The sequence below is a fragment of the Mya arenaria genome, chromosome 14 (assembly GCF_026914265.1).
Source record: "Mya arenaria isolate MELC-2E11 chromosome 14, ASM2691426v1".
Taxonomy (NCBI): domain Eukaryota; kingdom Metazoa; phylum Mollusca; class Bivalvia; order Myida; family Myidae; genus Mya; species Mya arenaria.
The window spans coordinates 21,894,247-21,919,784 of NC_069135.1; the positions used below are offsets into that span (position 1 = coordinate 21,894,247).

The 25,538-nt window shown below is 34.7% G+C and overlaps 2 protein-coding genes across 4 annotated transcripts; one reads left to right on the forward strand and one right to left on the reverse strand.

Annotated features, from left to right (window-relative positions):
- Positions 1 to 2,960: 2,960 nt before the first annotated feature.
- LOC128218190 (uncharacterized) lies at positions 2,961 to 9,272 on the reverse strand. 3 transcript variants are annotated; one of them, XM_052925777.1, is made up of 4 exons: positions 9,134 to 9,272; positions 7,639 to 7,762; positions 4,891 to 4,930; positions 2,961 to 4,717 (listed from the first exon to the last, which is right to left on the reverse strand). In XM_052925777.1, the coding sequence occupies exon 4, from the start codon at positions 4,617 to 4,619 to the stop codon at positions 3,576 to 3,578; it is 1,044 nt and encodes a 347-aa protein (XP_052781737.1). In that variant the 5' UTR covers positions 4,620 to 4,717; positions 4,891 to 4,930; positions 7,639 to 7,762; positions 9,134 to 9,272; the 3' UTR covers positions 2,961 to 3,575. The 3 variants fall into 3 exon arrangements, with proteins under 3 accessions (XP_052781737.1, XP_052781736.1, XP_052781735.1); XM_052925776.1 differs by lacking the exon at positions 4,891 to 4,930 and adding an exon at positions 7,388 to 7,417; XM_052925775.1 differs by lacking the exon at positions 4,891 to 4,930.
- A 3,185-nt stretch (positions 9,273 to 12,457) lies between these two features.
- On the forward strand, positions 12,458 to 24,866 carry LOC128217978 (kinetochore protein Nuf2-like). The gene is made up of 13 exons (XM_052925462.1): positions 12,458 to 12,497; positions 13,642 to 13,747; positions 14,313 to 14,384; positions 14,930 to 15,012; positions 15,609 to 15,670; positions 16,345 to 16,442; positions 17,776 to 17,886; positions 18,383 to 18,502; positions 18,753 to 18,913; positions 20,079 to 20,180; positions 21,366 to 21,557; positions 23,069 to 23,231; positions 23,692 to 24,866. Exons 2-13 carry the CDS (start codon positions 13,646 to 13,648, stop codon positions 23,755 to 23,757), a joined length of 1,332 nt encoding a protein of 443 aa, XP_052781422.1. The 5' UTR covers positions 12,458 to 12,497; positions 13,642 to 13,645; the 3' UTR covers positions 23,758 to 24,866.
- Positions 24,867 to 25,538: the final 672 nt, after the last annotated feature.

Genomic DNA, 25,538 nt, shown 5'->3' on the forward strand with positions numbered 1-25,538 from the left:
TTAAACATATTTCTCCAAATACAAAACCCGCTTCACTCAAAATTATTCAATTTTTTTCGTTAAAATCCAAATGGAAAAGATATAGTCGAGAAACTATCCGAAATTCACAACCCACATCGATGACGGGATTTCTGATAAAATACAGTATTGCTTTTATTTGGAGACGTGTTTTATTGTAAGTATAATATACTAGCAAAATAAAAGTAACGCACTTACCAAATTCGACAAGATATACAGCGCATATAATTGATTTCCTGTAATGTACAGCGATAATCAAAGCAGAAATCACCGTTTCGGAAAGTTTTTAATCATCAAACTACGTCATTTCCGGTAAGGGGCGCAACTCTTATGTGTCAATTTAGCGATTAAATGAAAGGATGTATAGTTCGCGCTGTTATTTATCCATGTCAATGTCCAAAATAAAACTTACTTTTTTATGATTAGGCATTGCGTATATCAAGCAGGCTTTTTACGATTAGGCTTGGCGAATTCATGCAGGCTAACTGCCAGGTTCCAATACACATTTCATTAATCGTTATATTAATCTTTCTGCAATTATTTATGTTTATTTATTTCGCCTTATTTAAGTCCCATCAACTGAAATCCAAACAAAAACCTGCGAAAGTTATGCACCAGTCAATTGTAACCACGCCCCGCCCCCCCCCCCCCCAGGTCCGGGGAATAGCGAGGACTTTGACTTTCGGTCCAGCCAACCCCGTGTAAAAACCCCACCATGCGGGGACGAACTGAAAAGTAAAAACACGGCCCATTTCCCCGGCTATCACCGGTATACCCCCGGACCTGGGGGGCCGTGGTAACAATTGACGGGTGCATTAACAACACATTTATTGGAATGTGTCGGCTGCAGATCAAACAGTACAATTTGTGACGTCAGAGCACGAGCGGTGATAAGATCAAAGGCGCGTCAGTCGGATACCGTATGATCCCATTTGATTGCCAGGATTTCGCCTAGGCTGGTACGAAAATACCATACGATCGAAAAAATAATGATCAATAATCGTTGTCTGGGAATCTTAAAACAGAAACCGAAATGTTTGAATTCACTACAGATATGAGTTAAACTTTGATTGTATTAATGTATGAAAATAAGAAACGTAGAATAAATCCATATCCGCGTTTACTTGTTCTTTTATTAACCTACCTCCACTTGAATGCCTAGTTAAAGGAGCTCACAGTTGACAAGAAAGTCGGCGATTTTTCTCAAGCAAATTGAAAATTTAGTTGATAATTGACTGTTTGGCTAGAACATTATCACAGTTTTGATGGAATTGAAGTGCTGGATTTTTCCTAAAAACCGATCACGACTTATAAACGAGTATTGTATACAAAAAAAACAGCAGATTTCATTGGCAAAATTGGCGGGAAAATACGGTAGTCGAAGGTAAGGAAATGATTTCAGATATTAATCAATGCTTTTTATCAGACTTTTTGTAAATTAGGAAACGCTTAGATAAAACATAATTGATCTGGTGCAACAGAAAATTGCATGATGTGGAAAGTGTAAAAAAAAATCCCGACCTGCCGACTCTATTTTTTTTCCGCCATGTTACATGTTTTTTAATAGCTCAGTAGGTAAGACACTGGTCTTCAATTTTGGCGACGCGGGTTCGAACCCGGTCTCCGACACAATGTTGTTTTTTTTTTACATTTTGGTACTTTTTTATAATTATGATATCAAAGCGTAACACATTCTATTAGATAATTGTCCTGAGATTCGTTACAGAAAAAACACTTTTTTTGGTGCCAATCTGTGACACAATCCCTTTAAAGTCAATGGCTATAATGATAATAACTAGAAAATATAAAAGGCGCTTCCGACAGCTGACACATCCAATTTGCGGGATAAGTGTTCAGTGAATATTTGATGCTTTTTTATGGTGTGTGTCTCTCAACCAAGCTAGTTCTTGCCTGTACCCGGTTTCATTTTTCTAATTCTAATAATGTTGAATATGTCACTTGCTCGTCTTAAAAACTAGTCATGAAGAAACTGTAACCTTCATTCTATTCTATTTGTGTGATTTTTATGTCACCAAACAATACACCGAAGGATTAAGAATTTCAAACAAAACAAGAAAGGTTATGTGTGTTATGATGAAAAGTTTGTGAGGAAACATTTTTTTTAAATAAATAAACATCATGAGCATGAGAGGTTGACCATTAGAGGAATCATTTTTATTTTGAGGTCAGTGGGTCAAAGGTCATGGACGAAGTGAACACTATTAGCGGTGACCCCTACTGAAAACCGATACCGGAATTACAATACGGTAAACATGATCAGGACATTTATCTTCACCTTTCACTTAAAAGTAATCTACTTTAATTTACTTTGTTTCTTCATTCTCCTTAACATAAAAAATACAACTTTTTCCTATTCTAGGCTTTCATAAAAAAGAATCCCGTCAATTAATAATCTAACAAAAATGATTATGTAAAGTTCAATAAACATGTAAGTTCGATAAAGCCCATCAATCTCATTTAAACTTACAACATGCACGAGTTGACATCTACATCGTGCAGTGACTTATAATATTCATGTTCATAGTTTGCTCTTTTAAATGATACCGATGAATGTTTCTATGAAAATAAGATGTATACATTTTTTGACAGTTCTTGTGGGTTTTTTTCCATTCCAGAAGGCCTGCATATAGTAAGTGAACATTCCGTCCCCACGATTTCCGATCACCTTCTTGCAAATGTTTAAGCACAGAGACCTCATATTTGTGTAATACATTATACTTGAAGGTTATATTAAAGAGGGAACAAGGTTTTGCCTGTTATAACTATATTTCTAAAAGGATAGACCATAAGGTTTAAGCAACTTGCATCCAATGCGATTTTGTAAATAAAGTGACAAAGTTCAAAATAGTTCCAATTTAAATAAATCATTTTTCACAATACAATAACAAAAAGAAAAATAGAAATCGAAAAGATGACAAAACTATTTATTTGCATATCAAATTACATTGATACAATGACATACGCGCATTTTCTTTTAATATATGCAGAAGAATGTCAAATATATGCATATTTGAAACGAATAGGAACAGACAATCCGACTGTCTCTTCACCTTAAAATACTGTTCAAAAGAAAACATAGTATTTATTCGATATTACGCTAACATGTTTTAACCACATGTATTATATGAGCATTACAATACAAACTTTGAAACTTTGAAACCATGACTATAATGTGATCTATTTTAAATAACTCAAACAAAAGAATTCATACACACCACATTCCAACTATACATGAACGCAGAGGCATAGGCATAGAGGGATCATCTAATCAACTAATGTACGCCAATATATCCTCAAGTCAAGAATGTTTATTTAACATTGAACGAATGTTACCGAGAATGAAGTTTTACTTTCAAAACCAAATAAGCATTGCATAAACGGACCATTAAATGTAATAGTGTTGCTTTTAAATGTGTTAACAGTTATGCGAAATCTTTGAATTAATGTCAAACATACGATTTCTGTGTTTTATGTGGAAAAATCATCATAGGCGCTATGTTAAGAAACTCTGGACTATAATTTACTTAAACCGAAATTTAGTAACGAACATATTCATTGTTTCCACTTGATGCAATCAAACCACCGACCCAACCGCCAATCATTCTACCAACAAATAATCCCAACGGACCACCGATAAGGCTACCCAATGTTGATCCCATGTACTGCCCCAAAGCGTAGCTACCAACTGCCCCAAGGACCATTCCTCCTGCACATGCATAGAGACGGTTGTGTTTTTCAAAATGGCGATCTTCATCTGTCATTCCTTCCTTTGCGTTGATCTCACCAATGTCTTTGTAACAACTGAAGACTTCACCTAGCACCAGCAAACCGGCACCTAAGACATCTCCAGCGCCCGTCAATGCTTCGATACCTTCATACAGCACAAATCGTAACTGGTACAACCTCCTTCGAACACTTGGGTCCTTTCCAAAGTCAACCCCAAGATCTATTGCATGTTGCGCATTTTTTTTCAACCACTCAAGCTGGTAGCTGATGCTGAAGCCGGTTTTACAAAATGTCGCAAAATTTTCACAGTTGTTTCTGAAAAAGTTATAGCAGTATTCGCCGATTGTAGACATTGATTGAAGAACTTTTGTTCTCGCAACCACTAATTCAGCAGAATTTTCGTCTGGAATACTGCTGTAATTGATTCGGTAGAGGTTACCATTTTCCTTTAGAGGATCCATTACTTTGTTTTTAATTATCGCTTTCAATCTCGTTTTGTCTGAAGCAAAATGACAAACTTCAATCTGTCCCGACGAAAATGTTTTTACCACAATCGCGTGATGCCAGATTCCATAAGACCTATGCCAAGTAATATGATCCCCTTTTCTCAGCGAGCTCACGTTCCTCGGTGTGATTTTGGTTCTTTCTGGTCTGGTCATTAAGAAGCCACTATCAACGCATTCTTTATGAGTGTATTTGCCCATTTCTTGTCCTTGAAAAATTATTCTTTCTCTTGGATTGCTGGTTTCTTTTAGCCACTCTTGACCACATGATGTGCAGTTAACTCCAAGTAATTCTTCATCGTCGTCCCGATATTCACAAAAGCTCTGCTTCCTGCACACACACCTTTCCATTATCTTGGCAATATGAATGCCTTTACGTGTTCGGTTGTTGTGTTAGAGGAGTAAGCGTACTTACTTTTGTTTTTTAAGTTCCTTACGGCGTGGAGAACCTATAATGTGAAATCATATAATATATTTTAGTTTCACATACAGTATCATTAAACCAATACTTCTTTAAAAGATTTTTTTCAATGAAATTTTGGAAAATAAATAGTTTTGGGATATATATACATAACTTGCCAATGATTGGACATAAGCACATAGCCAATACTGAAATACCTACTGTAATTTGTCAGGGCTTGGAAATAAGCACACAACCAATACTGAAAAACCATAAATTGCCAAGAATTGGAAATGAGCACTCAATCAATACTGAAACTCCAACCATAACTTGCCAAGGATTGGACATAAGTACACAACCATTACTGAAACTCCAACCATAACTTGCCAAGGATTGGACATAAGCACACAACCATTACTGAAACTTCAAATATAACTTGCCAAGGATTGGAAATAAGCAATCAACAAATACTGAAACTCTATATATAATTTGCTAATGATTGGAGATAAGCACACAATTAATACTGAAACTCCAAACATAACTTGCCAAGGATTGGAGATAAGCACATAATCAATACTGAAACTCCAAATATAATTTGCCAAGGATTGGAGATAAGCACACAATCAATACTGAAACTCCAAACATAACTTGCCAGGGATTGAAGATAAGCACACAATCAATACTGAAACTCCAATCATAACTTGCCAAGAATTGGAAATAAGCACACAATCAATACTGAAACTCCAAATATAACTTGCCAAGGATTGGGAATAAGCACACAATCAATACTGAAACTCCAAATATAACTTGCCAAGGATTGGGAATAAGCACACAATCAATACTGAAACTCCAAATATTACTTGCTAATGATTTGGAATAAGCACACAATCAATACTGAAACTCCAAACATAACTTGCCAGGGATTGAAGATAAGCAATCAACAAATACTGAAACTCTATATATAATTTGCTAATGATTGGAGATAAGCACACAATTAATACTGAAACTCCAAATATAATTTGCCAAGGATTGGAGATAAGCACACAATCAATACTGAAACTCCAATCATAACTTGCCAAGAATTGGAAATAAGCACACAATCAATACTGAAACTCCAAATATAACTTGCCAAGGATTGGGAATAAGCACACAATCAATACTGAAACTCCAAATATAACTTGCCAAGGATTGGAGATAAGCACACAATCAATAATGAAACTCCAAATATTACTTGCTAATGATTTGGAATAAGCACACAATCAATACTGAAACTCCGAATATAACTTGCCAATGATTGGGAATGAGCACACAATCAATACTGAAACTCCAAATATAACTTGCCAAGGATTGGGAATAAGCACACAATCAATAATGAAACTACAAATATAACTTGCCAAGGATTGGGAATAAGCACACAATCAATACTGAAACTCCAAACATAACTTGCCAAGGATTGGGAATAAGCACACAATCAATACTGAAACTCCAAATATAACTTGCCAAGGATTGGGAATAAGCACACAATCAATACTGAAACTCCAAATATAACTTGCCAATGATTGGGAATAAGCACACAATCAATACTGAAACTCCAAACATAACTTGCCAAGGATTGGAGATAAGCACACAATCAATAATGAAACTCCAAACATATCTTGCCAAGGATTGGAGATAAGCACACAATCAGTACTGAAACTCCAAACATAACTTGCCAAGGATTTGAAATAAGCACACAACTAATACTGAAACTCCAAGTATAACTTGCCAATGATTGGGAATAAGCACACAATCAATACTGAAACTCCAAATATAACTTGCCAATGATTGGGAATAAGCACACAATCAATACTGAAACTCCAAACATAACTTGCCAAGGATTGGAAATAAGCACACAATCAATACTGAAACTCCAAATATAACTTGCCAAGGATTGGGAATAAGCACACAATCAATACTGAAACTCCAAACATAACTTGCCAAGGATTGGGAATAAGCACACAATCAATACTAAAACTCCAAATATAACTTGCCAAGGATTGGGAATAAGCACACAATCAATACTGAAACTCCAAATATTACTTGCTAATGATTTGGAATAAGCACACAATCAATACTGAAACTCCGAATATAACTTGCCAATGATTGGGAATAAGCACACAATAAATACTGAAACTCCAAATATAACTTGCCAAGGATTGGGAATAAGCACACAATAAATACTGAAACTCCAAATATAACTTGCCAAGGATTGGGAATAAGCACACAATCAATACTGAAACTCCAAATATAATTTGCTTATGATTGGACATAAGCACACAACCAATAATGAAACTCCAAATATACATTGCCAATGATTGGAAATAAGCACACAATAAATACTGAAACTCCAAATATAACTTGCCAAGGATTGGGAATAAGCACACAGTCAATACTGAAACTCCAAATATAATTTGCTTATGATTGGACATAAGCACACAACCAATAATGAAACTCCAAATATACATTGCCAATGATTGGGAATAAGCACACAATAAATACTGAAACTCCAAATATAACTTGCCAAGGATTGGGAATAAGCACACAATCAATACTGAAACTCCAAATATAATTTGCTTATGATTTGACATAAGCACACAACCAATAATGAAACTCCAAATATACATTGCCAATGATTGGAAATAAGCACACAACCAATACAGAAACTCTAAATATAACTTACCAAGGATTTGACATAAGCACACAATCAATACTGAAACTCCAACCATAACTTGATTAGGATTAGAAATAAGCACACAACCAGACACATTCATATGAAATGGTCAGCAATAGTTCGGTTTAGAATAAATATCCATATACATGTATATATGTTTTTAATTTATAGATTCGGATAAAAAGTTATTGTATTGTATGAGTCTCGAAACATGTTTAAAGTATATCATATAATTACTATAAAATAAGACATATACTCACTTGCCTTGCAGAGAACTAGAGGTGATTTTGTTAAACACCAGCGATAGAAAGTCCGACTGTGTTTTGTATGTCTGCTTTCTTGTCAATCGCTCTTAATCGGTGCTGATCGAAACCTCTACGGTGTCTGAAATATATATATTTATAGCTATGCGATAATTGATTGTACTGGTAACACAATTTACTGTTTTATTCTATGCCATGTAACCAGGTGTTTAATTAAAGCTAGTGTGGATGTTTCCCAGGCGTGGTTGTTCCGTAATGTATGATTGGCTTCAGTGTGAATATTTATTATCCTGTCAAGGTAGTGAACACATTTTAATTAAATAATTGTTGTATCCGCGGTATATGCACAATTTATTAAATCCTTTGTCCCATTCCTTTCTTCTTCCTGTTACTTTCCATTTGCTTCTCGAAAGAGACATGCAGTTCGTAATTGCACAACTAAATTTGACAAAACTATTTTTAAAAAAACATCTTAGTTGTCCTGGTAAGCGTCTTTATCCTTTATTTTTTCTTAATTTCTATTAAGAATGTCGTTAGTAATTGTGTATTTATGTACTTTTGTATTTTATACATTTCGAACGGAAATATGAAAATCTGCGATCTGATCTGTTGTCAGCAGTCTTATATCACTGGTTTGCTGATATTTACGCAAAAATTGGCTCATTCAAAGACAAAAAAATAAAAAGTTGTCAATACGGTAAATCTGTGAGAGAGTAGCTTTAAGAGGTACGATAAATTCAACTTTCTTTCATAGCTCGCCTTAACAAGGTTTAAGGTATGTCTTCATTTAGTCTAATAATGAAAGTACCATGATTGTACAAACTAGTAGGAAAAACACAATGAAAATATAATAAAAACAATAAAAAATATAATTCTTGTGTGATATTCTTCGAGATGTAAAAACGAAATGAATGAATAACAACTTCATTCATTACAGACATAGTAACGTGGCATGCACAGGATGCACATGTATTCCGTCCTCATCCTGTCTAAACCTTTAATTAAGTTATATCTGCAGTGCGTTCAAAAATATGTCCTGGGTGGTCAAGACAACGAAAATTTTGCATCCCAACCTAAGAAGAGATCCAGCGGTTGCAAATTCAAATTAAGCATTAGCAAATGAATCAACAGATAAATTCATATTGCACAAGTCGTTACTGTCTCTATTCTTCAGTGATCTATATCAAGCCCATATATTTGGAACGTGTCCAATAAGACTTCCAACGCCACCGCCATGCCAGAAAATTGGAAAAAAAATCTGGCACAGGTTCGGTTGATTGTTTTAATCGAACCTGCTATGTAATAACTCCGTTAGTGTAGACGTTTCGTAATGGATGACCTGGAAGTAGAATGGCCAATGGCATTTTAGAGTAGAATATGTCTCGAACTTGATGAGACGAAGAGTTTTTCAAACGAATGAAAAGACCCGGTGAAAGTATGTCATAGCATCGAAATTACTTTTTGTGAAATTTTATGAAAATGTTGACCTTACGTGTCAAAATCTTGATTGCATATGCGAGTAGAAGGCTAAACGTATAGACGAAGTTGACTCTTAACCCGATTTATCCTATCCAAGTGCACACTTAACAGCGATGCTGCTTCGAAATAATATACGTTGGCTTGGAACTGCACACTTTCTGGTTATATTATACTAATCACATTCAACGGAATAAATGCTACATCGAGTTCAGCCCCTTCTACATTTCCTTGAAAATATTAGTGCTTAATATAAATTATTATATAAAATCTTTCGTTTTATGAATTATGCTTTCATAAAACATGTCAGGGTACAGGAGAAGTCGAAAATGTACCAATATACGAACGAACCAACTTCTTCTAATTTTGCAATTTACAACATTCTATGTCATAGTAAATTGTAAATCATTTACCTACAGTGAGTCCTGGGCTCACATTCACCTCGACACAATAGAGAGATACAAAACTAACACTAAATTACGCCCTCCAATTAAGGACCTCGACCATGTGATCTGTTCAAATTTCTCAAACATACGTGTTCATGTACAACACATGTCAAAATCAATCACTTTCATACGTAAAATTGAAACAATAATGACAACAATACATTTAACATATCATAAATTTACATTTTCTGACATGTTTAAGTTTTTCGGGGCCTGCTGACATAATACCAAAAAAAAAGAAGAAGATAAACAATTTTCAATTTACATGTTTATCGGTATCCCATCACGATCCAAACATTAGTCTAAAATAATATACGTGTTATACGGGATTCTTCCAATTCCTTTGTCATATCAAAAATCGTAAAAAAATCCGTCAACATACAATTATTTGGACTAATCCGAACATATGATACTCACAATTGCCGAAAGGCAGTTCATTTAAAGCTGCACTCTCACAGATTTACCATTTTCACAACTTTTTTATTTTTTGTCTTGGAAAGAGCAAATTTTTGCGTACATATCTGCAAACCAATGATATAAGATTGCTGACAAAAAATCAGATAGTAGATTTTCATATTTCCGATCGAAAATGATGGTTTTATGGCCTAAACAGTTACTAACGGTTTAAGAAAAATGCATAAAACATCAATTGTTGAACTTAAATACAAAAATTTGCGATCTAATTTTTTGTCAGCAGTCTTATTTAATTTGTTTCCATGGATTTTCACAAAAATTGTCTCTTTCCAAGACCAAAAATAAAAAAGTTGTCAAAACGTTCAATCTGTGAGAGTGCAGCTTTAAGGAGTGGACGTTGAGGTGTAAATATAAGTTAATGAAGACAACTGATATGCATTAGTATGTGTTCATAAGTGTGTGAGGGAGGCGTGCAAGATAAAGTTACTGAATTAAAACTTCAGCATGTGCTTCGGGTAAATGATTTTAATAATCATTGATTTTAGAGTGTGACTTCAAGACGTTGGTCTTGCAAGCAAAACAACCGATACTATTTCTTAAACAAAAAACAAACCTTTAAGTTTAAAGCAAACATGTACGGTTACTTAAGGAATGTGATCGAAACTGTCAGTACATAAAAATAAAATAAAATAAAGATCATGTTTAACATTGCAAGCGACAATGTTCAGTGGTTTACAACCGTGAAAGAAATAATAGTTTACTATTAGTGACAATACATGTTACCAATGACAAATATTTGTTTCAATCAGCAATACTAAGTATAAAATGGTGCGGGATATTATCAGTCTCACATTTCAGTTAACATGTCTTTAAATTAATGGATTATATATTGTTCTTGTCTATTTTATGTAAAAAAGAACCATACGTGCTGTGTTTAGTTCGAACCATATACACTAACCTCTGTATATTTTCCCACACGATTGCAAATCCAATCACCGGCTAAGAATCAAATAATTTTACCAGCGAAAAGCGTCAAAGGCTGCCTTATTTTGATGCAATTAACTGCCAAAAGCATAGCTTCCAACAACCTTCAAAGCCGCCCCTCCTTCACAACCACACTTGGTTTGTTTCAAGAAAGCGGTCCTTTTCTGGTAATACTTTTGAGTTTATCTCTATATCTAACATCTATTTAATACATGAATTCTTCACCAAAGACCAGCAGACCGGTATCTAAGGCATCTTTAGCACCGGTCAATGCTTTAATACCTTAATACCGCGCAACTCGCTACTAAAACAACCTCGTTCGAACTGTTGAATATTTGAATACCAAGGTTTATTGATTATTAACGTTTGTTTTCAACTACTCAACCTTTTAAATGATACTTAAAACTGTTTTAGAAAATATCGCAAATTCTTCGCAGTTGTTCCTGTATTTCATTGAAGTACCAGTAACTGCCGATTCCAGACAGTGAACTCACTAATTTAGCACAATTGTCTCCTTTAGCAGATCCATATCTTCTCACCTTGATTAAACCAAAATGACAAAAATCAATCAACCCTAACAATCATGTTTTACACCATGACATGGTGTGTTTCATAAAGCTCATATGCTCATATTCCACATAATGTGATTCCCTTCTTTTAGTGATATTACGTTCCTGTGCGTCATGAGGGTTCCCTCTGGCCTGGTCATTGTACAAACGTTATCCATGTATTCATTGTGAGTGTATTTTCCCATTTTTTGTCATTAAAAGGTGTTTGTTGTATTTTTTGTACAATTTTACACATTCTTTCACTCCAAATCGTTAGTCATTCTAAACTGCCGTCCAGGCTTCTTTCTCATTAAAAAAGAAATGCCTGGACGGCATTTTAGAATGACTATCCAAACCATATGGGATGATAGCAAAACAATATGGGGACGCCAGGCATCCAACATCTACACTACTGTAAGAGGGATACCTTATGTTACGTCCACAAACTCGCAATACTATTTCTTAAAATGTGAAGCTTAATTATGGCTACCATTTTAATTGTAGCGAACTGTCTTACCTGTGAATAAATTGTTAAAAATGTATCCATGCCAACGTCTATTTATCGAGGAATGAGACTGAAACGTTAATGACATTGCAATATATATATGTGACAACCTTATACTACTCAAGTTAAAAAAATGCATCACACGTGCATTCTCGCGAAGGCCTTATAACGAGAGTTCAAGAACGACTATCCGTCAATACAGTTTTCAGATGGATTTCAGATGGATTGGTTGATATACTAAAAGAACCAAAACATTTTATACCGGCTACATACGGTGTAAGAAAGGAGATTAGAAAAACATTGACATGTTATCAGGAAGGGTAGAGTACAAACTACCGGCAATAAAAGTGACTACTAAGCTGACGTCAGGAAACATTGTAGCTAACCGTTTCGCCGTTCGACATATGCCGATATGACTAATATTTTGCGTATTTTACGTTAAAATTTTACGCGCAGATTTCAAAACAAAACAATCTGAAGAAGGTAAGTTACCAGTGTTTAAAGCGATACCCGAACAAAATTATAACAAGCATACATTAAAGTGATTGTATTATGTTCTTGTAAGCTATTGCCATCTAATGTGCCTTTACCGTATGTCCACAAACTTTCACAACAGCTTTTGGCAGAATATTATCAACTTATTTTATTTGTTAAAATTTAGCAAAACAGCATGTAGTCTGGCATTCAACTTACCAGCATTGAAACACTTCTTAACAAAAACTGTTAGTCAAACAGTTATGTGAGACCAGTGAAATATTCTTATTCCACTATTGTACAGGGCTTACTTTTGTCGTTTTGAGCATCGAGGAAGCAGTCTTTGAAATTAGTCTTTTGGATGAACAAGCCCGATTTCTAGTCTAAAATAATGGACGTGTTATACCGGATTCTTCCAATCCCTAACGTCTAAACGGGAATGAGCAAAAAACGGGTGTGTTTTAAAAATGAAGTGAAGTATTTTATGGTTGAAATTGATCATAAAGAGTTATATTCATATTTTACCATGTAAGTGAAATGTTATTTTGCACTTAACAAGCATTTAATGCATTAAAACAAGTTGTTTACCTTTACAATATAACAAAAGTTGACTGACACAGAAAACAATTATGCAAAGGGAAACAACTCGATACAATCATAATAACTCGGCCTCCTCCGACAAAGCTTCGAGATAGACCTCGTTATACAATCGAAACAACTCGGCCATGGCCGAAATGTTCCGAGCAATTTAAAACTGTGCCCTGAAGCATTGCAGGTGCCCTTCATGTATATATCGTTATGTTTTGACAGAATGATATGAAGAAAGGCCGTCAAACTCATAATTATAAGTTGGATATTTATTTTTTGTGTACGGAACTAATATAAAATAACATTATCTGGTAATATTTCTTGTTTTTATGATGTTTTATAGACGCTATATGCTTTAACCCGGAATCCTGATCGGAGCAACTACCCACTTTTGATACTAAACAATTTGTACGTGAAGGATTTGCCATATCAAAAATCTAAAAAAAATCTGTCAACGTACAATTATTTGGACTAGCCCGATTTCATATACTTCTGACATCATATTTTTGACCAAGCCCTGCTGTAAAGACCCCAGAATATCCTTCTGTTTTTACTGAAATTTCAGGAAGATGGCCTTTGCATTTCCTGAACTTGCCATTCCGGATATCGTTTCCTCTCTGGATGAATTGTGTGGACTGCAGCTCAAAGAAACTTCATTCAGCAAACCAGATGTATGATATTCACCTAAATATGGAACAATTTTACAATTGGTCCGCAGCTATTGTCCATTTTCGCACGTGTGCTTTTATAAATGAAGTATTATCTAAGTTCTTTAGACTCTCCATCGCTCATTTCACTAGTCTTGACATATGCTAATTCAAACTGAACTCTTTCTGTCTGAGATTTGCAAATTCCAGTAATTTCAATATACTTAGGAGACTTCGTACCACTACAATATTGTACCATATTTTGCGACTTTGTACATCTACAATATGTACACTATTTAAGGAGGTTTTTTTACAGGTGTTAAGTACTTACATGTCAAAGTATTGCTATTATTTGATGTTATTAGTTGATCCGTTGTATCTTCCTATTAAGAACTCTTTCTATAAATATATATTTCTCAACTTCAAGTACACCAAAAAACATCAGACAGATTGTACGCATTGTCTAAAGCGAAGTCGGACACAAAGAGTGAATAGTGTATACCAGATGAACAAAAAATAGTATGAATGTTGTTGTTTTTTCTAGAATAAAAAAACATGATATGTTAGAGTGAGTTTAATTTCATTTCAGCCCTTGCAATGGATAGAGATATTTCGAAGACTCATGTGCGACATCACGGAGTCTTCTGATGAAAATCTACAGGTACCTTATAAATGTTCCACATGTTTTATGCAAAATGAAATGATGGTTTGGGAACCAGAAGATAAATGCTAAGGGTGAAAGATCAGCTTTGAAAACGGGGTTAAAGTTTTACACACACTACAGAGAAAATTCAATCAGTTATGGTTTTCAACTATTTCTTCTTTATCTCAAAATAGAGAGAAATTTGAAGGACAAAATACATGTTCGATTTCCATGGCCCCACTCCACATCCTTATAAGCAGTTTTGTGCCAAACTCCTCTTCTTGCTGTCGTCTATCTGCAGTGTGTTTTCTGGGTTCCCTGTCGAGAGGCAGCCCTGAGCTTGATCACATATACTTTTTAAAGGCTCAAAACTTGAAATGCTGCCGTGTTACTGTTTGCAATTGGATCAGTGCTTCTTTTATGCTTTGTGTATATTATAGATTAAATGATCTTTAAAATACATCCATGTACACATGTAGCTCCATAAAATTGTGCTATAAAATAATTATAAATTAAAAGTACAACATATTGATGTTCACGCATGCCTGTTCTTGTCATTTCAGGAGCCACTGTTGCTCTCACAAGACCTGGAGTTTCCCGAGATCTACACAGATGCTATGGCAAACATGACACTCATACGGATCATGTAGGACATATGGGAAAAAATAAGCTTTTCTGTTTTGAGTGTCAAAGCACTGCTTTCGACAGCTTCACAGTCAAGCAAAATTTTAACCTTTGAACTAAAAACAAAATCCTAAGAAAACTTTGGCATCTTCTTGTGATGCTCTAGTTTAACCTGCATGTTACACAAATATAAGATAAAGGTCCAAAAATGTGCAGGAATATGAAAAGTAAAATTTCTTCTACTGCTTGTAGATTGTAATGCAGCTTCACTTAGCTCCTCACAGATATTTGTATGCACCTTACAAACTAGGCTAAAGCAGCTAGGGCTGGATAAATACAAAACAGTGTTAGAGAATTGTTACGCTGCATTATAGAGTCCATGTACTTTACCTTGTTTCATATTTATATTCTTTGTTATATATATTAATTATATAAACATGTACGGTTGGTTAGGTGCTGTTCACTAAAAATGTCTAAAAAATAATTCATCACATTATATGCATATATTTAATATGACCACAAATAACAAATTCTATATATATATCAAATAGCTGAGTTGATGTAAGATGCAACAAATACTTCCAAAGTTATTATAACTTGACATTTGTCATGTTTCAGGGGTCGAATAATGCCCACCATGTACATCAACGATTTCTCCGCCAGAGATATCTACTTCCCATGTATGTATTGAATGGTCTATCGAAAATTTAATAGACTTTCTGTATAGTTCTCAAAATATAATTGTAATGTTGTCCGTTTAGTGCACTCACTTCTCACCAAGGCGACCCGGGTTTGAATCCCGGCCAGGGTACATGTGAGTTTGGTTTGGGTCAGCAAGCTGGACAAGTGGGTTTTCTCTGTGTACTCCAGTTTCTCCCACACTACAAGACCAAACTCTCCCACACATCGTGCCAATGAGAGTGACATAGTTTAAGTTATAATAACTTTCTTCACAGTCGTTGTAAAATAAATAATGTTTAAACTAATGGTAATGTTGAGAATCAAACCTCGGTTGCCTAGGTGGGAAGCCACTGTATTTACCAGACACTAAATCATTTTAGACAGATTTCTCGTCTTAAAGTGCCAGGCTATATATTAAACCTCATATGCTTTTAGGTTGTTGGAATTAATACTCCAGCTTGGTTTAAATTTGAAGTCAGGAGAACCCTCAAAAGAGCTTCTAAAAAGCTAGTTTGCTTCTATGACATGGTGCTTTTCACCCCCAAAAGCAACCCCAAAACCATGGCTGAAATGGTTCCAGTCCTTCAGCTGTCTCAGCTGCCAGGTCTGAGGTCAATCACATCCCTGTATTTGGGATGGTAATTTCAGGAAATGTCTCATACTTACATTCCAGCATGTGAACGTTTGAAGAAGATATGCAGCAGCATAATCAACTTCCTGCGTTTCAAGGCTACCCGTATGATTGCGTATGAGGATATGCGAGCTGATGTGGTATGTATGTCTAAAGATTCTAAGCCTCTTAGACATAGGGTGTCAAATAACACAGTCTTTTTTGGGTAACCTTTGAAAGGGTTTTACATGGAGATATAGAATATAATAATCATATCGAAAAAATATACCAAAAAAGCTTTTTTTGCCTCGAAATATTTCATAATTGGTCATTTCAAGTCTAATTTCAACTTATAGTATTTGCTCGATAAGTTCGATAAAATGAGGGTCCAGAAAAGTTTGAAAAAATCTCATGATTCCTTAATTGACCTGGGCCTAATTTCTTGAAAAGTGTTGAACCATACCAATAAGTCATGGGTGTCAATCTGCTACATGATTTGGCTGAACCATTCTGTTTAACCGATTTCATGCAGTAGTGACTGGTTGATGGCAATTACAATTTCCGTCGATTGAAAATCTTTTCAGTGATTAGCTTTATTATCAGGCTTAATAGCAATGGATAAGCATGTTAAAGCTGCACTCTCCCAGACTGAACTTTTTTATCTTTTGTCTTGAAACGAGCCAATTTTTGTGTTTGCAAAATCATGTTTTATGCATTTTTCTTAAACCGTTAATTATTGTTTAAGCCATTAAACATTAATTTTCGAACGGAAATATAAAAATCTGTGATCTGATCTTTTGTCAGCAATCTTTTATCATTGGTTGGCAGATATTTATGCCAAAATTTGCTCTTTCCCAACCAAAAACAAAAAACAAAAAAACGGTATATCAGTGAGAGTGCAGCTTTGATGTGTCGTGAAATCTAATATATAATAATATCAGTGGCCTTTTTAATTGGTATCAGCTGCTAAAACTGGCTTAAGCTTATCAGCTCCGGTTCTAGATTTTTTTAACTTTCTGTGCTGAATCTCAGATGTAATTATTGTGATTGAACATCATGTGTATTGGGTCTTCAGCCATAGTTTGGTTGTAGAAGTATTTCTTAAAGTTACACTCTAATTCAAAATCAATAAACATAATTTTTAAGTGGTCAACCTTTAACTACTGTATACAAAATAATGCATTTTTGGAAAATATTCATTACAATATTGTAACAGTGTTTAAATAGGTGTAAACACAAAATTATTAAATGATTGGTGAATGCTAAAAGATTTACTGTGATCTACTTTTGTTTTATAAGGTAGAAATATCGTGTTTTCTGCACATTTTTTTCTTCAAAAGAACCATTGTTTTCAACATCTATTCATCCATTTTGGTAAATTTAAACAATTTTGTCAATTGTGGTTAATCTTATTTAGGAGTAATAGTGCACCTTTAATACTGAGACCTAGAAATTATAGATAAGTTTAAGATGTTGTCAGCATTTTTCTTGCAGGAGTCAGAACGAGAGCATCATGAGACTTTATTGAGGAGAAATGAGGAGCTGAAACAGAAGATCAACAATATCAGGGCAGAGAGGGCCGAACAGGAACCACTGGTGGCTCAGGTATTCAAATAGGGGAAGGGGAAGCGGGGCTTGTATTTATAAAACATATAGATGCATTCTGTGTGATTGGTTAGTTTGTATAGAAATTAGTTGAAATAACAGGTTAAACATAAGGTTTGCAACATCATGGCAAAGAGGGTCAAACAGGAACCACTGGTTGCTCCGGTATTCAAAAAGGAGGACTCAGCTCATATTTATAAAACATTATTATGGGTTCATTCTGAGTGATTGGTTATTTTGTTTAGTTGAAGTAATAAGCTAAAACATAAGGTATGTAACATCATGGCAAAAAGGTCAAACAGGAACGGCTAACTTGTGGCTCGGGTAATATAGTTGCCATGATATCATTAATGTATAAATCAGATTCTTAATAAAACAGCTCCCAGTTGTCAGCCACCATTCAGGAAACAAGCAGCAACAGTGACAAGTCAATTAAAAAAGCCCTGTCAGTCATGAACATTTAATATACTTTATATATAACCTTGTGTGTTTTCAGGTCCAGGCAGATGTAGACCAGTTGTCAGTTGCAATGCAGGAACAACAGAGAAACAAACAGACGTTGACCAAGTCCATCTACGACATCAAGTCCAATATTACAAACAGCAAGGCTAGACAGGTATATATGTTACATCTGACGTTGTCATTCATATAAAGATTTGAACCGCAAGCCCAAATATATAAAAATTAACAGAATCCAGATTTTTCTTACAGCCTGTGGTCGAATCGGGCTTGCTTGTATTTGTATTAATCTCTTATGAAATCTATGTGCACAAGCTTTAGAGACAGGATTGTCACCTAGCACTGATGGTTGTCCAAAGACAACACTATCTGTCATTCATGTAAAGTAACATTCTACTTCTTTGTAGGATGAGTTGAATTGTCGAGTTCTGAAACTAAAAGAACAGGAGGGCCACTTAGCGCTGAAGATCGTGCAGTCACCCGCCAAGGTGATGGCTGAACAGGAAGGGTTGAAACAGCGGGTGCAAGAGGCACGTGATCTCCTGCAACGAAAACAGCTCAGGCTCACGTTAGTATTAGGGGTTAAAAGAAAATTAATATGGCCTTTTCAATGAATTAAGAACCAATAATGTATCCAGATACTTTCAGTTCAATTTTTATGGGACAGCATTTTGATTGACAGTTAAGATGCAGAGAAAGAAATAAGCATTTGCTCCAGAGTCCAGCCATACTCATGAATTGTTTAAAGTATATTTCATTACAAACCAAACCCCTTATATCATTTGCTATTTGCAAAATTTTGCAAGAATATTTATATTGATAGTATTAGCTAGGACAATGTTCTTACAGAAATATTTTGAATGAAAAGATATTTATAAAAATAGGGTTCATTGATTTTCAGACCTTAAAATTAACTATGTGATTGAAGGGAAATAAGGAAGCTGTAAGAACTTAAATCTGGGGCCGTGATTTAAAACAGCCTCAAGTCCACCCAGGAAAGCACTTGTATTAAATTACAAAAAACACCTTTATTTCAATTGTTTAACAAAGATAAATGTACATAATTGTACAATTTCAAAAAGTATTAAATATTTGTACATTTCATCATCAATACTATATTGGAAAGAAAGTTACAATGAAATAAAGATTTGCAGTGTTGCCACTTGAACTCCAACTTGAGACTGTTCATAATCAGAAGTCTGTCAACATGTATATCTCTTCTGTTTTATGATTGTAGGGAGATAGAGAGACAGCGTAAGGACATCAAGCAGACGGTCAATATCCTGGAGAAGGGCCTCTCCTTGCTGGAGCTCATACAGAAGTCTGTATACATGTACATCTCTTCTGTTTTGTGATTGTAGGGAGATAGAGAGATAGCGTAAGGACATCAAGCAGACGGTCAGTAATCTGGAGAAGGGCCTCGCCTTGCTGGAGCTCATACAGAAGTCTGTATACATGTACATCTCTTCTGTTTTGTGATTGTAGGGAGATAGAGAGATAGCGTAAGGACATCAAGCAGACGGTCAGTAATCTGGAGAAGGGCCTCGCCTTACTGGAGCTCATACAGAAGTCTGTATACATGTATGTCTTTTCTGTTTTGTGATTGTAGGGAGATAGAGAGACAGCGTAAGGACATCAAGCAGACGGTCAATATCCTGGAGAAGGGCCTCGCCTTACTGGAGTTCATACAGAAGTCTGTATACATATACATCTCTTCTGTTTTGTGATTGTAGGGAGATAGAGAGACAGCGTAAGGACATCAAGCAGACGGTCAGTAATCTGGAGAAGGGCCTCGCCTTGCTGGAGCTCATACAGAAGTCTGTTGACAAAGAAAGGTATGGAAACTCTCCAATAGGATAGCTAGTGTAGTGGAAGACAAAAAAAACTGTAATATCCCATTTGTATATAATTTTAGCCTGACTATTAAAAGAATAAGGAGAGCTATACCACTCACCCTACCATCAGCGTCACAATTGCGGTTTTGCATGTAAGCACCTTTAAACTTTTAAGTCATTATCTCAGCAAAAACATTGTTTATTGCCTTTAGATATGTGTTCCCAAATATCAAACCTATTTATTTAGTGAAGATAGGTAGTGCTATTTTAAATATAATGCAAATTATGGGCCTTTATTTTTCGAATCAGAAATTCTGGTTGAATGTAACCACAGTTTAATGATTTAAGACAATATCTCGGCAAATACATCATATTTTTCATTGGAACTTTAGACATGATTTCCCCACTATCAAACATACTTGATTAATCAAGTAAGATATCTCTATCTTGCATATAATGCATATTATTGCCCATTTAATTGAAACTTTATACAAGTCCTCTCAACCATCCAATCTTCTTTATAAATTAAGCTAAATCTTTTATCTTAGAACTCTATTTTGTATTTAATATAAATTTTGCCCCTTTATTATTCGACAAAGAAATTCTGGTTAAGGTATTGCATGTAAGCACATATAAGTCAATCACACAGCAACTACTTGATGTATTATCAAGTGTGATAACTCTATCTTGCATATAATGCAAATTGTGGCCCTTTTGTATTTTTACTTAGAAATTCTGAATAAGGATTTTGCATGTAATCTAATTTTAGAGTGATATATGCATGTTTCACCAAAATTTACAATCCTTAAAATTACAATGTAGCCTGATAGTTGAGTGCACTGTCTTTGGGACAGCTCTTTTGGCGGATTCTCAGATTGCATGTCTTGGTATTGTAGGGTTTAGTTTTTAACCTAAATACAAAATGATTTATACTGTTGTTCTGCTTTCTTTTTATTGAGAGTTAAGCCACAAAGTGATACCGTAATTGATTCAGAGGTTCTGTGATTGATTATTGGCTGCTTACTTCGTAAACAAACAATTTTTGAAAATAATCTGATCATTTTATCCTTTAATAGTTGGCATTTGAGCATGGTGCTCTGGTATATTCAATTAATTATTAGAAATTAATTTAATGCTACAAAATATTGCATAATCCATGCAAACACTTGTAAAATCCATTCACAGTGAGGTAGCTGCGGATGTGTCCGTCCTTATTGAGCAAGTACAGGAAGTAACTGAGCAGATTCATGAAACAGAATGTCAGAAGGAACGCGTCCAGGAATTACTGCGGGGCCGTCAGGAGCGACTCTCGAAACTGGCCATTATGCATCAGAACAAAGTCCACATCCTGCAACAGCAGATAATGGCTGATACGGAGTATGTATGGATTTTGGTTACTTGTTAATTGTTTAATTTTTTTTTGAAACTCCCTGATATGCATCACAGTAAGGAAAAGTCTGCATAATTGCTGTAGCAAATAAATGTTGAAATAGAGTAGTGCTATATAAAGTGATGTTCTGATGATCAATTATAATCAAAAATTGATTGATTGGGCCTGAAATTGGCAAAAATTGATTGTATATGGTCATCGATTCAACCATCAAGTTGTTTTTCTTCTTTCTTTATGTTATTTGCGTTTGGTTAATTTCAGCAAATTTTCTCATTTGAGTTCATTTATACATTTGGATGTGTTCAATTGTTTTGTCAACAATTTGGCCGAAAGCAACAGCAACAATAAATAATTTCAATCATACGCATAACATAAGCATTGTTAAGGATTACGAGTTATTGAACAGGAATAGAACTACAATTAAGGTGTTGTCAAAAACTGATTGTACTATCCATAATCAGTTACTTGTGTGTAACCAATTATCGATAGTCAACAGGAACCAATTCTCAACACAAGCCATAAAAAATTCAAAAACAGTACAAAGAAAGTTCGTACACACAGGCATAATTAACATGACACGAGTGGGGGTCTAGCCTTGCCTGGTCATTTGTCAGAGATTGTTTCAACTTTGTATGAGGTGGTCAAAGTGTTAAAAAGGTATGGCTAATATAATCTCTTGATTGGTCAATTGAATGATTAAATGACTACCAGCAACATGTTAATAATATATAAATATGTATGAAAGCCCATGACTCTAATATTTGTCAAGTTGTGCCCTTTGATTGACAAAAGCAAGGGACAAGTATTTGCATTTCCTTGGTGTTTGGATGGTTGTGCAAAGACTTGTACCAAAACCATTCCAAAATATATTCTTTAAACTTGGTGCGCATATTGCCAGAGATAACTTGCACATATAACTCAATGCCAGAAACTTAAATAGTTTTATAGTTGTCGAGTTATGCGCCTTAGCTGATGGAAAAAAATTCAACAATTGACTAGGGATGGATTGGCGTCAATCTTGTTGTTTGTCATCGTTGTCATATATATTTGGTGTATTTAGTGTATGTAGCTTAAACAAGGATAGTTCTGTTATTAAAAAAGAAAAACATAGATTTTGACACTTATTTTGAAATTTTTTCTCGCCAAAATCTGTATTGAGATCATAATTGCGCCATCTTGAATTAATGGTAAATCAAGGTAACAAAAAGTTTTAAAGGATTTCACTAACTTCATTACTTTTCTCAAATATTGATGCAACAAATGTAAGCTAAGCTTATTTTATTTACTTTTTATCAACACATATTAAAATATTTCAGTATTAAAAGTTAACGATGATGCCATTAACAATGTTGTTAACTTTACAAATGTTCTGAACAATTGGTCCAATGAGAATATTTCTAACATACCATTGTTTTTTGTTTATTGAGAAAATAAAATAACACATTTTAAACACATTTTGGAAACAATGAGGCCAACATAAATTCTATTTATTCTTCAGAGAGAAAGAGAATTTTGAAAAGAAGGTTGCAAACGAATCCGAGAAAAAAAGCCACTTGTTACAATACCGTAAACGCATGGAGGAAGATGTGCACAGATACCAGAAAAACATCGAACAAAAAGTGGAGGCATTGAAAAACAAATATGGCCAGCTTTTGGAAAAGGTCAGATAAAATACAGGCTTAATTAAATAGATAGTACATGTATTTTCATTCATTGAATGGACTAGACACAAGAAGTTATACTACTTAGGCTAGGCCTCTCTCTCACTGACATGGTGTTGTATGAGAATACTGTCTTATTTTGCGATATCCAGAGAACTTGGGGACCACCAACCACTTGTCAGGCCTGGGGACCACTGAACAAACTTGTATGGGCCAAAATCGAAAATCAAACCAGAGTTCCGTTGGTGATAAGCGAGTGCGCTTACCTCTCCACTTACCAGACAATCAATATTTCATTTTTGCTATAGTTTAAATCAATATTGCATATCTGATATGGTGCTGAAAACTGATGTTTCAAAAAATTACAATAATACTCATTTCTGGTAATCTTCCTTTATAAAGTGAATAATAATATAATCAGACTTTGTTGAAATATGAATAGTCATGTTCTTATTTTCAGACTGATGAGTATAACACATGTATCGCAGATGAATGGAACAAAGTTCGACAGTTGTTGAAAAAGTGACGCTTTGTACGTGTACATAACATCACCATGTTCATCACAGTGCTATCTAACACGCAGCAAAACTTTCATGCAATATCACATTGTTTGCCATTCACATGCAGTTTTTGTAACATGGTCATTCTTGTTACTGGATATGGTCACATTGTTTGCTTTTAAATGCTTAGCATGTAGAAATATAAAATAATACTTAATTACATGAATTTTTTTTGTGGCATTCTAACTTTTCACATTCTTACTCTTCAAATCTAAAAGACTGTGAGTATAATCTTAGAATGATGAGCTAAATATAGTGTAATATGAAGGTCATTCATATCCCCCAATGCAAAATGGGCAAAGCTTGCAAAACAATACTGAAATTTAGATTGTCAGTCATTCAAAGAAGAGTTTAGGTATTATCAAAGCCTTGAGGTTGTCTTCTTTGTTGTAGAGCAACATTGGCTCAATAAAACTCAGTCCTGGGCTAGTATTCAATATTGATATTATCCTTATCTTTAGACATGCTTCAGTGATTCCATTCAGTCTGTTGGTCAGGCTGGTCAGCTAAACATACAGGCCAATCAAAACATTTAGTTTCTGATCTTAAATCAAGCTCAGCACGCTATTTTCGTTTTGGTATAAATTGCGTAATATTCTCTTTTTAAAGAGTTTTGAGGCTTGTAAAGGAAATTATATTTGAGATCAAAAAGAAAAACTACTTTTTGTTTTATAAAATCATATTTAAGTAAGTAATTTTGCTAAATAAAATAAGATGCTGAACCGAGTTACGCTTAAGAAATTTTGTTCAAATCCAACATGGTACACATTTTATCAGTGGCAATACACACATGTATGATAAGGCCTATAATGTCACATTAAAATTTAATACAACCATAGTAGTGTTTGTCAGGCTAAATAATGATGCCTTTGCACAAAATATTCAAATTTTATTGAATTTCCAGGCATCATTTGTATCTATTAAATGATGATTACCTTATTGCATTCTTTAACTATTTTCTTTCCTCCTTTATCGACCATATATACCATGTATATATTTTCTTTTCTTCATTTATTTATTTTCTTATTTTCTCATCTCTGCATTTCTATTTTTTTACTCTGACTATAGATTTTGTTATTTTGGTCATTTTGAATAAATTTGATGCAACTTACTGGTGTTTTTACTTTATTATATACAGTTTTTACCCCTGGGCTTTATTAGGTGTTGGTACAGACACCACTTCACAGGCAAAACTGGATTCCTGACATGCCGGAAATGGTTCAACATTCCTTATCCAGGCATGGGACGTGTCATAAGTTATGAAATCTACGAAGTTTGTGCTCCATTCATTCTTTGGTGTTAACCAATAAATTAGCAGTTCTCCATTCATCTGGGCTGTTACATCGATTAATTAGCGCAAACTGTACCATGAAATATCTGGGAATACTGGGAAAGCAATACTTTTGAAATCATTGTATTAATTCAAATCAAATAATGTCTAGGTTCCCAAAGACTGGCCAAACAAAAAGCTCTGGATTCAGGTCCTTAAGATTCTCATTTCTTAAAGATGTGTACAGACGTCAGTGCCCTAAAATGGAAATGACTGACGCTCCTTGTGAGCTGGTACCAACAGTCAATCACATGTCTGGACGCAGTTTGGGACCAGTACACGCTTCTTAACAACACCATGGATCAAGGCAAGACCTGAAGGAGGCTGACTGTCACAAGGTTTTTCTTACACGAGTTGTTGGTCCATTTAATATGGGAATTAACAACCTTGCTATCATCCGTATTGTCAGCCTTCTGA

Bases quoted from the DNA above. Each gene is read 5' to 3' on its own strand.
- LOC128218190 (XM_052925775.1), bottom strand. From the start codon at position 4,619: ATGGAAAGGTGTGTGTGCAGGAAGCAGAGCTTTTGTGAATATCGGGAC.
- LOC128217978 (XM_052925462.1), top strand. From the start codon at position 13,646: ATGGCCTTTGCATTTCCTGAACTTGCCATTCCGGATATCGTTTCCTCT. The intron at 17,887-18,382 runs GTATTCAAATAG...GTGTGTTTTCAG, and splicing joins AGGAACCACTGGTGGCTCAG to GTCCAGGCAGATGTAGACCA. The intron at 20,181-21,365 runs GTATGGAAACTC...ATCCATTCACAG, and splicing joins AAGTCTGTTGACAAAGAAAG to TGAGGTAGCTGCGGATGTGT.